The 12,504-nt window shown below is 46.2% G+C and overlaps 1 protein-coding gene across 2 annotated transcripts in view; it reads right to left on the bottom strand.

Moving 5' to 3' along the window:
* LOC105837269 (transcription factor 12) overlaps positions 1-12,504 on the bottom strand; it is a 128,332-nt gene that overhangs the window by 85,828 nt on the left and 30,000 nt on the right. Inside the window, exon 1 of one of the 2 annotated variants that reach the window (XM_028190975.2) lies at positions 1,969-3,202. The exons of the other annotated variant lie outside the window; for it this stretch is intronic. Within the exon in view, the coding sequence (XP_028046776.1) occupies positions 1,969-2,157 (189 nt within the window). The 5' untranslated portion in view covers positions 2,158-3,202. Of the gene's footprint in view, positions 1-1,968; positions 3,203-12,504 lie in introns of those variants that run through there. 2 annotated transcript variants of the gene reach the window in all.

Genomic DNA, 12,504 nt, shown 5'->3' with positions numbered 1-12,504 from the left:
CATAAGCCAGAGAGGATCTAGCGGCTGTGTAGACTGTACTGAAATAATGTACAGTGCCGTACAAAACGGCGAGTCGACGAGAGAGGAGAGGAAGAGAGGGAGGGAGGGAGAAAGGGAGAGAGAAAGAGAGTCCTCTCCGTCTCCCTTCCCCGCATCGCCCTCTGTCGCCCCGTGTCCCCGCTTACCCGCCGACGGGGTAACAATGGTGTGCAAAGGAGATTAACAAACAGAATAAGCTAACGCATAATCGCATTATTTCTAGCTAAGCCGCATTTAAATTAGATAGAAATTCCATTTAACGAAACAATGCGGGGATGATGAGTCACTTCGCCGTATACGCGCTGACTCGCAATGTCGGAATAGACATTGGTCTATTCCCCTCCCGCCTCTTCTACTCCGGGACAATGCAGTCCTCGGCATTCCCGGCGCGCGATACTCCTCTTCCCTTCCCCCCTCGTGCGAATTTCTGATTTTGCGAAATTCTTACAAGTCGTCGCGTCGAAATCAAGTCTGACAGAGAGGGGTTGCGCTCATTATTTTTTAAATTAAATTAGAAAAGAGGAAGATACACGACGATGCGACACGTCCGAAATACGAGAACCGAGCGGCAAGGCAAGTGTGCAGTTTACATCGTGAAACTAGAGCGAGCAATATTAACCGATAGCGCGGGAAGAAAGGATATGCTATCTCGACAGGATGTAGGATTTATCCTATCTGCTAGAGCGCGCGGAATGATATCCCGCCCGTTCCAGTTTCGAGGATGCGCCGCGATATTCCGCCATTCGTGCGCGGCGTCTTCCGACCTATCGGTTTTGGAAAAGTATCTCTCTTCCCGAAACAATATGCACAGCTAAACCCGGCTGCGCGCCTCGACTACCCTCTGACATTCAAGGAACCTCATATCAGGTCGCAAGCCAAGCCGTCGTTTATTCAAATCAAGCTCGAAAGTTAACCGCGCACCATCAATTTCGATAGACGTGCGGACCGCGAAAGGGCAGTTCGCGAGTCGTCCGAAATTCCCGCGAAAAGGTCACCGCTCCGCGCTCTGCTTCACGAGGGAGGAGGGAGGAGAGTCACCTCGTCTCTCGCGTCGGATGCTCGTAAAAATTTCTGGAGCACCCCGTACAATCGGGAAGGAAGGACGCAAAAAGAGCGAGCCGAATCGAATCGAGAGAGAGAAAGAGAGAGAGAGAGAAAGAGAGAGGCCGCCCACGTGAGAGCGGCCATATCGTGACGTAATTCTGACGTCGTTGTGTGCCGCTCCGCACGCTCCGTTGGGTGCAGGGGGAAAATCGTAAAACGTGTACGGTCTCCTCCCCCATCCCGTCGCCGCTGCCGCCATCCACCCCTATTCACGATTGACGCGCAATCCGCTTTGGGGAAAACGTCTTTCCCGCGCCGAGAGAGACGTCGCCGGGATCTTGAGGGGGATTTAGATTTTCCGCGGAAAGTTCCGCTCGCCTCTTCCGCCGTCGTAGAGAGAGATTCCTCCTCGCGATATACGATTTTTCCTACTTTCCCCGCATATATGCGCGCATACACGCGCACATCTACACATACGTCGGGCGATATCGCACGGATTAAATTACATCGGACGCGAACGCAGTCGTATTTTCGACGAGAGTCAGAAGCATCGGTTTTTCAAATTGCTACGGACCAAGTTTCGAGGGTGAGAAAGAGTATTATCGATACAAAGAGAAAACCGCTACATAATGTAAATCATCGTCAGTTTTGATGCAAACAAATATCCTTCCTGCCACGAAATGCATAAAAAAACAAGAGCACAATAAAATTGCGAATTGCAAGGAGAAAATATATAGATGTTGTAAATATTTATAATACAATAAAATTTCTTATATGCGTTATTTCAAGTCCCATCCGCAGATAGATCTCCAAATATCCCTTCCCCTTCCCCCCTGCCCTTTGAGTAATCAGATCGGTGAATGAGGGCGTCCCTCGATCTTTTACCTGAGGACCGCCGCCCACGATCGACTGGTAGGCCGATTGAAAGACGCTGCCCAACTGCGTGAGGCCCTCGTCCTCCATCTGGAACATTATATCCGCCCCCGGCGAGCCGTTGTTGTTGAGATTATTGTTGTTGCCCATCAGTTTCTCCGTGCTGCCGACGTCGGAGCGGAGTATCGTGTTGGACTGCATAACTCCGGACCGGGCCGGGACCGATGGCGGCGCTGGTTACGAGCGCAGGTACGAGGCACACACGTGCGCTGGCTCTCGCGGACGATCGGAGCGAGCGAGCGAGCGAGCGAGTGTTCGGCGCGATAGATCGCGCGCGTCGTCAAACCGAGACACGCACGCACTCTCTCCGGCGTCAGGGCGAACGACCCCGTCGCGCCGCCGTCATCGTCGCTAAGAAAATCGTCAACCGGGAGGATCACGGGGGGGAGGATGATCGAGGGGAGGACACGTCGTCACGTGACGAGGACCCGTTTCGCGGTGATTCGGTCGGAGGGAGTGCGGAGTCGCGTCCCCGTCAGGGCGAACATACCACGCACTTGTCACGATTATCGAGAACGTGTACGTGGAGAGGAGAAGAAAGGGAGGGGGGATAGAAAAAAAGAGAGAGATCAAAGATGAAGAGAACGCGCGCCCGGAAGTTCGCCGGAAATCTAATCGCCGCTGGCTGTCGTCGTTGCCGATCTTCGTCGCTCCCTTCGCGGATCCGCACGCGGAGTCATGAGCGCACACCCATGTCGCTCGCTCGGGGAGGCAACAACGGGATCACCGAAGCGTCGTGCACGCGCATCAGGACGCACCCGCGCGCGATTGCTGTCGTTGTTCCACCAGCTGCATGGCGTCGGGGGTTGCCGTCGTTTTCGAGGTTAGAACGCGAACGAGTGTGTGTGTGTGTGTGTATGTGTGTGTATATGTGAGAGAGAGAAACCCGTTCGGCGGTGGCGGCGGTGGCGCGTCCTATCGCGCGCGCCGCATCTCATTCAGTCCGCGCGAACGAAAAGAACACGGTCTTTGGCGCACGAACTTGCGGGCGAGGAGAGAGGACGATCGCTTGTTCGTTCACTTGGGTGTCTTCGGTAGATTCACTTCGGTCGCGATATATCGGAGGAAGCGGCGGAATCGAGAGCGAGCAGGCGAGGGCGCGCGCGAGAGATCCTCTCTCCACGGGACACGCGACGAGACTGACGCGTCGCGGTCGCGAGGGGAGGCGATCGCAACAGCTCCTTCCACCTCCCGCCGCTAAGGGTTCCCATCCCTTCCTTTGGCACCCCGTCCGCGCGCGGACCCCACTCCGCGCGCCATCGCGCTGCCGTACGATCGCTCGCTCGCTCGCTCGCTCGCTCGCTCGCTTCTCGTTCGTTCACTCGACAACGATTCCCTTTTCGTCCCTTTGCCGCTCCGCGCTTTCTCGCAGGAAGCAACCCCTAACGCGAAGAAGGGCCACTGTTTTTGCCTGCGAAGAGGCAGACGATCGTGTACTGGCGACGAGCGAATGCGAGAGTAAAGCCTTTGACGTACGATACGATTTTTCATGCTAGATCGTATATGAGGCATCTTAATACGTGTCCTGATTGGCTCGAATGATTATGTCACCAATCGTAAGCCAATGAGGATACGTAGTAAGACGCCTCGTATGCAATCTAGCAAGAAAAATTGTATCGTGTGCCGAAGGCTTAAGCGTGGGTGGCTCTCTTCTCCCTCTCCCTCTCTCTCTCTCTCTCTCTCTCTCTCTCTCTCTCTCTCTCTCTCTCTCCCCCTCTCTCTCTCCTCTTTCTCTTCCTCTCTCGCGCTTTCCTCTTGTCTGCAGGCTATACACCATGCCGAAAACATCGGTCCACTTGTTGAGTCGGAAAGAGAGCGAGCGAAGGAGAGCAGGACGGAACCCGAGAAAGAACGGGAGCGTGTGGGTGGAAGCGTGCGTGCGTGCGTATGCGTACGAGCGCGGAAAAGTGGCATACGAGATAAAAAGCTTCGTGGCGCTAACGACGGGCAGACAAAGAGGATCGGCCCCCCGATCCGCACGAGGACGCGTCACTACGCGGGCGATCTCTATGACGAGAGTTTCTGCCTGCCCGCCCGCTCGTCCTTCGTCTCCGTTCGCGATTATCGCGTTTCACTCGAATCGCAAACACGCCGCTAGAATATTTAATATTACCGATTACGCGTATATGTGTGCGTATATAACATGAAAAAAAAAATAGAAAAAAGAGTCATTGAATGTCATAGCAGCCTTCTCAATCGCCTTATCAATATTTTATTTATTTTATTTTTATTTGACAGAAACATAATTTGTAATAAAAATATGAAATGAATTAAAAATAAATAATGTAAACAAAATTTAACATATTATTTGTCGTGTGTGCTAATACACTCAAGAAAATAAGATGCAATTAATGTTTGTGTGCAATTAATTTTTAATTTTAATCAATGTGAAATTTACCTGATAATGTAATCGTGCAATTTTATAATGTATTTTTGTATTTTTATATTTTTATAAAAGAAGATTATAGATTATAAAATATTTTCCATTTATTGTGTATATCCATATTCATAATTATGGCAAAAAATAAATTAATATTTTTATAAAATCTATCAAGAGTTTTCTTTTCAACAACCTCTCCCCAAATTTTATTGCGGCAAAAGATATTAATGTAAGCCTGATTGTAGCGGTAATATAGTAAAGTATCAAGTTCAGATTTCCAATGTTTATTTGTATATAAATCAGAACTAGATGGAAAATATAATAATTCAGCAATTCTCCTCTAAACAAAATATATTTCTCATTATCAATCACAATTATTAAATCCACATACACGCATACATATTAGACAAAGATATGATCGAAGTTATGATCGACTTTATTATGCGACTCTGTAGGATTCAATCCGACAAAAGCTGAAATTATGCGAGAGTGCCTTCCTCATGAAATTCGCAAAACGAGAGCTCGGGACAGCTAGGGAAAAATTTCACGGCCGATTTTCGTTGTAACGAGTCTCACTGCGAATTTCTTTGATACTGTCCGATCTCGCCGACGCCCGAGTTAATTAAAAGCTCGGCGCGAGCCTCGCCGCTCTATAATGGATCGTCGGCGAATTTTAAGGTGGCGTGCTTAACTTTTGCACGAAGTTAAATGGCGTTGTTTACCGCGCCTGGCGAAGTTTAATGATATCGCGGCCGAGAATATCTTCATTTCGTCGCGCGCGCGAGAGCGCGAGTGCGAACTTGCGGGATGGAAAAGGGGCGGAGGGGGGAGGCAGGGGAGGAAAGATCCCATAATGACCGTGCGCGATTTCGGAAAATCTGTCAGAGAGGGGGACAAACGAGATATCTCGTGGCGCCAAAGGTGCCTCGTTAGTCGGATATTCGTGAGTAATTTTAGTGTCGTACCCACGCGACTGGCCGAAGGTTTATAATTACCTAACCTCACCCGACCCAATCTAACCCACTTGGCAAACGAGCGAGAGTTCCAGTTTTCCTCTCACCGAGCGCCGGATACGACGGGCGAAGCTCGTTAAAAAAAAAAGGAGGGAAAAAGAAGAAAGAGTCGATCGACCGAGAATTGTCGATGAGCCTCCAATTAATATCTGACCTGACTTTACTCGGACCTAACGACGCGCTACGATCATTTATATGTGTGTGTGTGTGTATATATATGTATGTATGTATGTATGTATATATATATATATATATATATATATATATATATATATATATAGATAAATAGACAGATAGATAGATAGATAGATAGATAGATAAGCGGACGATATCAGAATCAAATTCCGATGGCAGAAACGGCATAATATAAATACTTGCGTTTATGTAGCTAAATAGCTCGCGATTACAATGTAGTGACGATTGACATCAATTGCGAACGGCCGTTTTATTGAAGACACTTGATCTCATTTCGATTCAAGACACAAGCGTACAAGCGAGCGAACAATATCAATTTTTATAAAGCAGATTAATCAGTATTTTATTAGCTTAAAGAGAGACCACGTATACGTATCGTCTTAAATTTCGATGTAAAAAACGCGGTAAATTAGATTTGCTAACATTGTAACAAGGTACAAATGTAACGAGATATTGTTTGTACCTGAAAGGTAACAGAATGCGAACACACTTGTCACCGTAATGAGTCATAAAGTAACAGCCGACAAACAGTCAATAGGAAGTCTTCAACAGTCAAAATGAATGACCATCCCATCGAAGCGTTGCAGGTATAAAGAAATTCTCGCTACTTTAAAGCTGGTAATGACAATAAAATAATGTAACACATGACAACCGACACAATGCGACAGCGTCAACGCACAGTGTTTGGTATTTATTTGTACCTGCTTTTCGAAACACCTTCATGAGCAATGAGAAAATTTCATCTTTTCGACCGATAATGATACAGCCTCCTAGAGACCCATTAATTTCAAAACCCTCGTCAAAATCGTAAAAAAATATTCGTTAAAGGCGTCCGTTTCGCTACAATTGCTTCTCTGTGTATAATTTTTTATCTCATTTTTTATCGAACATATTAAGAAACTTTTTATCTTTCGACAATTAGCGTTTTGACAAAATGTAAAAAAACATATAGAAGTTATAGGAAATAATAAATTTATCTATCTATAAAGACCTATTTACACCTTTTCACACATCTTTAAACGCATCCCTGTATTCATTTATAAATTTTTTTGTCACAACAAAAGCAGTAAGAAACATGGGACACGAAATCCCGCGATCGGAATTATTCGAAATCGGTATAATATACTAATAAGGTAAACAAGCCACTGTTTCGGGCACAGTTGCCATAGCAAATAATGACACAATTTAATTAAATAATTACGCAACGTTCGCGTTTGCCGACTCGCTGATAAGGAGAGGACGCGCAGCAACTCGAGTATCGATCATCGCGTGGCGGTCTCACGCGAGAGAGAGAGAGAGAGAGAGAGAGAGAGAGAGAGAGAGAGAGAGAGAAAGAGAGAGAGAGAGACAGAAAGAGAGAGAAAGAGAGAATGTGTGCCTACCTCCCGCGAGTTTTGGCAATCGACGTGTTAATGTGCCGCATTTGAGAGAATGCATTTTACAGTGATGCTGCAAGGATCGAGAGATACCCGGTGACACCCTTGGCCGCCAACGATAACCGTCGTTGTAAATCCCGAAAGATGTTCGCTGTATCGCGCGACCAACCCTAAAGATCGATGGCATATGGTGTTTTCAGATCGGATCGCAAAGCGCCTATCGTTGGCTAGGTCTGGCTGAGATAATATCGGGGACCTCGATAAAGAAATAAGATACGTGAAGAAAATACAGAAACGGCAACATTTTTCCGAATGTTTTCTACGGAAGATTAAATTCCTCGCATTGCTACTTCTCGTTTATAGACGAGTTTAAATATTAAGTGGTCGAGAATTTCGTTATCTTAAATGTCGCGTACAGTAGCACCGTGAACAACATTCTCCCCGTCTCGCCGTGAAGGAAACGCGTGAATAATAAGAAATTAATAGAAAAAGAAGCGAAAAAGTGGAGAAGAGACACGATGTTACCTCGAGGCGTTTCGTCATCGGACAGCTAACAAATAATTAGGTAACCTCGCCTGGCCAACTGTGTAAACTGCGTCTCCTCCTCGGTATCGACGTGTCCTCCCGTTCTTCTTACACCTTATCAGGTCGCGCAAAGACGACGAAGCGAATAAAAGGAGAGGAGAAGAAGACGAAGAGACGCGGAGAAGTGGCAGGGAAGATCTGAGAGAAACGGAGCCAAGAAGAAGAAAGGTGGAGAAGAGTCGTCGACCCGGACGCCTCTTCTTCTCTTCTTTGCGCCCGTTGTCCCCGCCGCACGATCCCCCTTTCGAGAGAGCGTGAAAAAAATAATAAGATCGTGGCTGTCGGAGGTCGATTCTCCTCGTCTACTCCGTTCTCTCCCCGCGAGACGCGCACGGGGGGAAGGGGAGGGGAAACGCGACAAAAACGTCGACCGACAAGAAAACGGAACTCGGTGTCTCCGCATCGTCGTCGTCGTCGTCATCGTCGGCAGCGTTACGATGACGCGCGAGTTCCAAACGCTCTGAAACTGCTGTCGTTATACGTCGTATAATGCAACTGATGGCAAAATCTCTGCAAATTGGCGTAAACAAATAATTACACGTAAGCAAACTATTTAGAGTCTGTTATGTGAATTTATAATTCGAGAGATTCGTCCTTTTCACATCGCAAATTAATTTCTGCCATCTCACTTTTAAAGATGAGACTTGTAGATAATAATATTCCAATCAATGCTAACTTGGCATGGGATTACTGAAAACCATTTCAGTGAACGCCGGAAATAATTACACTCATACGCGATAATCTTTACACACAGAGAAAGGGAAGCGAAACAGTGATATTTCGCCGAAAGGTAAATGCGGTAAAAAGCGCGGACGAAGCAAAACCTTCGCGAGAAACCGATTTAATTTCCCCCTCCCCCGTCACAACCCTTTCGTGGATATCGTGTCCGAGGGTGAATGGCTAAAAGGTAATAGTTAATAACAGCGCAGCTGAAAAGGGGATCCGGTAATCCTCTTCTAATTTCTAAAACAAAGAGAGTCGCGGATCGTAGCACGCCAACGGAAGCACGAGGAGACAGAGAAAGAAGAAAAGAAGAGAGAGAGAGAGAGAGAGAGAGAGAGAGAGAGAGAGAGAGAGAGAGAGAGATGAACGAGCGGTTCGAAGGAGACGAGAGGGACAGAGAAGGAAAGAGAAACGTTCTCTCATGGAGGCAAAGCCGAGATCCCGGGTTCGGTGAGTTCGAAGGGGCGAAGGAGGAGGGTGAGCGGGTGGTAGAAGGAGAACTGAAATTGGGATGGGAAGGTGAGAGGGGAGGCAGGGTTCCACCCTGGAACACATTAACTGCAGGGCGACGGGGTATATAGGGGGTGGGTTGGGGCCGCACCACTGGCGTAAGCCGAACGGAAAACGAAATCGTTCTCGGGAGCGTGCGACGAGTAGCTACGGCTTAATTCTGACCTCTTGTTAACCAAGTGGCGTAATGGAAGTAACACCCCGTACGCTTTCACGTCGTAGAGCACTTCCTTCGGAAATTATCAGACTTAACGCGGTGGTTGAAATTTTGCCCCGGGAATTATACTGCTCTGATATTCTAATATTTTGTGTGAATATTACAAATCCAAAATTACTTTTTTTCTTTTCTGTTTGCGCTGAAAATAATTCTCTGAATTTCTTAATCGGGCAATTGTCTTAATTCCATCGATTTACGTTTAATTGTATATACATATAATGTAAAAATTAAATAAAATCTCATTTTTAGTAAGATAAAATATCATTTTTAATATAAAAAAATTTTATTTCAAATTTAGTTATACAAACATCTGCATGTTCCAAATTAATTAGCGAAAGAGCACTTCAGCAAATATTTCACAAACAGTCACGCGTGTTCGAAGAATCTCGGTGGTTCATTACCAGGCTTGCCACGTGTAATCCTTCGAATTAATTCCATTCAATTTCCTCGAGGACGAGAACGGACATGAACATAAGCAACTGTTCTCGTGTTGTAAGATTCGCGAGATTAATCCCGATTAGCCTTAATAAAGGCTGGATAGCGGTGTATTTCCTCGTCAAATAATTTGTCCAAATATAGATCAACTAACGAATCTCGATCACTCTGCGTGACGTAGCCGCAACAACAGCCTGTGGTATAAATTCGTATACTAATGTATCAAATATATGTATACACGTTGTAAAAGATTTCCTAAAAAGGAGACGAAAGCCGAGTGCCATATCGAGAGAAACGCATTTCATTTGCCAGAAGCATTTTATTTTTTTCCTCCCTTTATCGCGCTTTTACTCAAAGTATCTCGTTTCTACTCAAAGTATCTTATCTCATCGATTCTTTGCTCGACCGTCGGCAATCTGCATTGCAAAAAGATTGTACCTAACTGTCGTTTCCTCAATTTGATTCCTACACTAACGATTTTCTCTTTCCCGTAAAAAACTTTTAAGAAGCTCCGAGCTTCAGGTGATTTATAAAATTTCTTTATCAAATTTTCTCAGTAAACAGAAACAATTCAACAAAACATGTTTAAAGCTTGCATCGATATCTACAATTTCAACGAGAAGCGTGTTTTAAATCACCTATTATTATCTGATTCAGCAGAAAAAATTCACGGAAATAATTCACGGAAAACGGTGATCATATTATATCGATATCTTGATATAACAGTAAAGCGCGGCCGGCTCTACGCCAATGCGAGACACTGAACGAGGGGCGGCAGGAGCACTAGTAGCGTAGTTAGGGGTGGCTCGGTAGGGATGCTTTAGGGTGAGATTTAGTACCAACCTCCGTCGCTTAGTCTACCCATCCTGTGTATAGTGTACGTAGTGCATGTCCCGAGAGTCGAACTATAGTCGATACTCGGGAGAGAAATACCAAACCACCACGAAACAGTATCCGCAACGATTCATATCAGTCTTCGCTTATGATACAACCGTAGTGTTTATAGCAAGCGGAAGTAATATCGCGGCTCGAAAGCCATCGATATATTAACGAGGTAACCCGTCGCCGAACGGATCCATCAGCTCGGTCAATTCGTTTCCTCTCCCCGAATTCACGAATGACGCCAAAGGCACCCGCGTGTATTGAATTATTAAACACGCCCGACACGCGTTAACTCACGGTGACTAAAACCGCGCGACGTTAAGGCGAGACGTTATCCGTCGTCCCGAGGTTCGCCCCACTTACTGTTATCTTGTATGGCGGTACTTAGGGTGCATTACCCGAATGCGAAGGTACCGAGCCCCGAAATTTCTATTAGTTCGAGCGCGCGGGAGAAGGAGGAAGGAAACCACTTCACGAAATGGGACCCTTAAGTTACCGAGGGGGAGCGACGCGAAAGAATCCCGGGACAACTTCCTGTGGCTCGATATATACGCCTCGGAGCCCTTCGATGTTACCAGGGCCAAGCTCGTATCTCTCGTGTCCCTTTCGAGAACCCCCGATTGTTACTAAAACATATCCCCGCTCTTGTAATATCGCTACATTACATCGCCTCAGCGAATTTCTAACACACAAGGAACTTTTATTAATTTGTCCAATTAAATTTTCCATTGTTCTTTTTCTTTGTTCTCCGAATATGAAAACTAAATATCAAAACAAGAGAAAGTTGATTAATAATAAAAAATATCTCGACATGGTTACTAGTTATTACCGTAGATATTTGTGCAAACATTTCGAAAAAAATACCCTGTTTTCCCGCTCGTTCATTCTCGTAGCACTTCTAGCTCGACTGAAGGATTCACACGGATGTTTGGCCAACGTCTTCCGTAACGGTAGTCGTTTCGAGACTCCGAAAGACAACTCGGGGGCACTCCGGAGGGATAGAACGAGGGATTGTAGCTCGTTTCGTGAGTAAGGTCTCTACGGAAGAAGGAGGAAGGAAGAAGTGGAGTAAGGGGCGACTATCCTCGAAGAGAATCCGAGGAGCCGAGGGAGAGGCACAAGAGTCAAGTAAACTCAAGAACGGCGGCCTCTTTCATCCCCGAAACTTCAAAAGCTGTAGGAAAGAGAGAGCGGCTACGCTAGTCGTCGCGCCATATGCTGCCCTTCGAGAGTAGGTTTTCCCTCTTTTTTTCCCTCTCGCCGCGCCGTTCGCGATAATAAAATTCTAATCAGTTTTCCCCGTGTATCGCGAGAATTAGTTTTCAAGGGCCCCTGCCGTAGGCGTGACACCGCGTATCGATGGGAAAGGATAAGGAAAAGATGAGACCGCATAACTTTGCTCGGAGCTCCAAGTTAATCAAGGATACAGGTCAAAAAATGAAAACGGCATTTCCTAGGTCGTTGACCCAAATATAACGCCCATTTCTGGTACCTAACGGGAAGAAGGTCCATCTCTAATTCCGAAAGAAATTTTTTAAAAAGCATACAAATAATATATATCCTTAAGATATAAAAATTTACGATATCAATAAATTTATTTAATGGAGGCCGCCTCTCTCAAAAAATACTAAGCGAATAAAATTATCGGTTTCCGAGTTCTCTCAACTAACAAAGATGTCGTCGTATTGGAATCGATTAGATCCTTAACGTAGCATAACGCGATGTATGCAAAAGGAAATTAAACGCGTAATGCGTAACGCAAATGCAGTTGCTAGGGAAAGATTTAAGAGACGCGGCATCCCTTAAGTACACGTCGAAACAGATAATATAAGCTCGCTACGGGGGTGCACGGTTTGTTTGCTCTGGGGGCTGTTTGCACACGAGATCTCGCGGCTTTCCGCCGGCACGAAACCTCGCTGGAGGAAGGAGTGGGAGGAAGGGGCGCTTCATCCCTCGCGGGTCCGTTCATCGTGGCCGTATATATTCGATTTTCAGGACGACCTGTACCTTTCCGCCCCAGGCCTGTTGGTTTTATGCTCCGGTGGAGCTGTCATTTTATATTTTCCGACGGATTATAACCTGCGAAGCCGTGTCAGTCGAAGGGGTCGAATATTTTACGGTTGCTGGACACTTAATTAATCGCAACTACCTTTACCTTAGCTCTACCTTGAA

The sequence above is a fragment of the Monomorium pharaonis genome, chromosome 6 (genome assembly GCF_013373865.1).
Source record: "Monomorium pharaonis isolate MP-MQ-018 chromosome 6, ASM1337386v2, whole genome shotgun sequence".
Lineage (NCBI taxonomy): Eukaryota > Metazoa > Arthropoda > Insecta > Hymenoptera > Formicidae > Monomorium > Monomorium pharaonis.
Note: the sequence above shows the minus strand (reverse complement) of the source record. Positions and strands in the feature narration are given on the sequence as shown.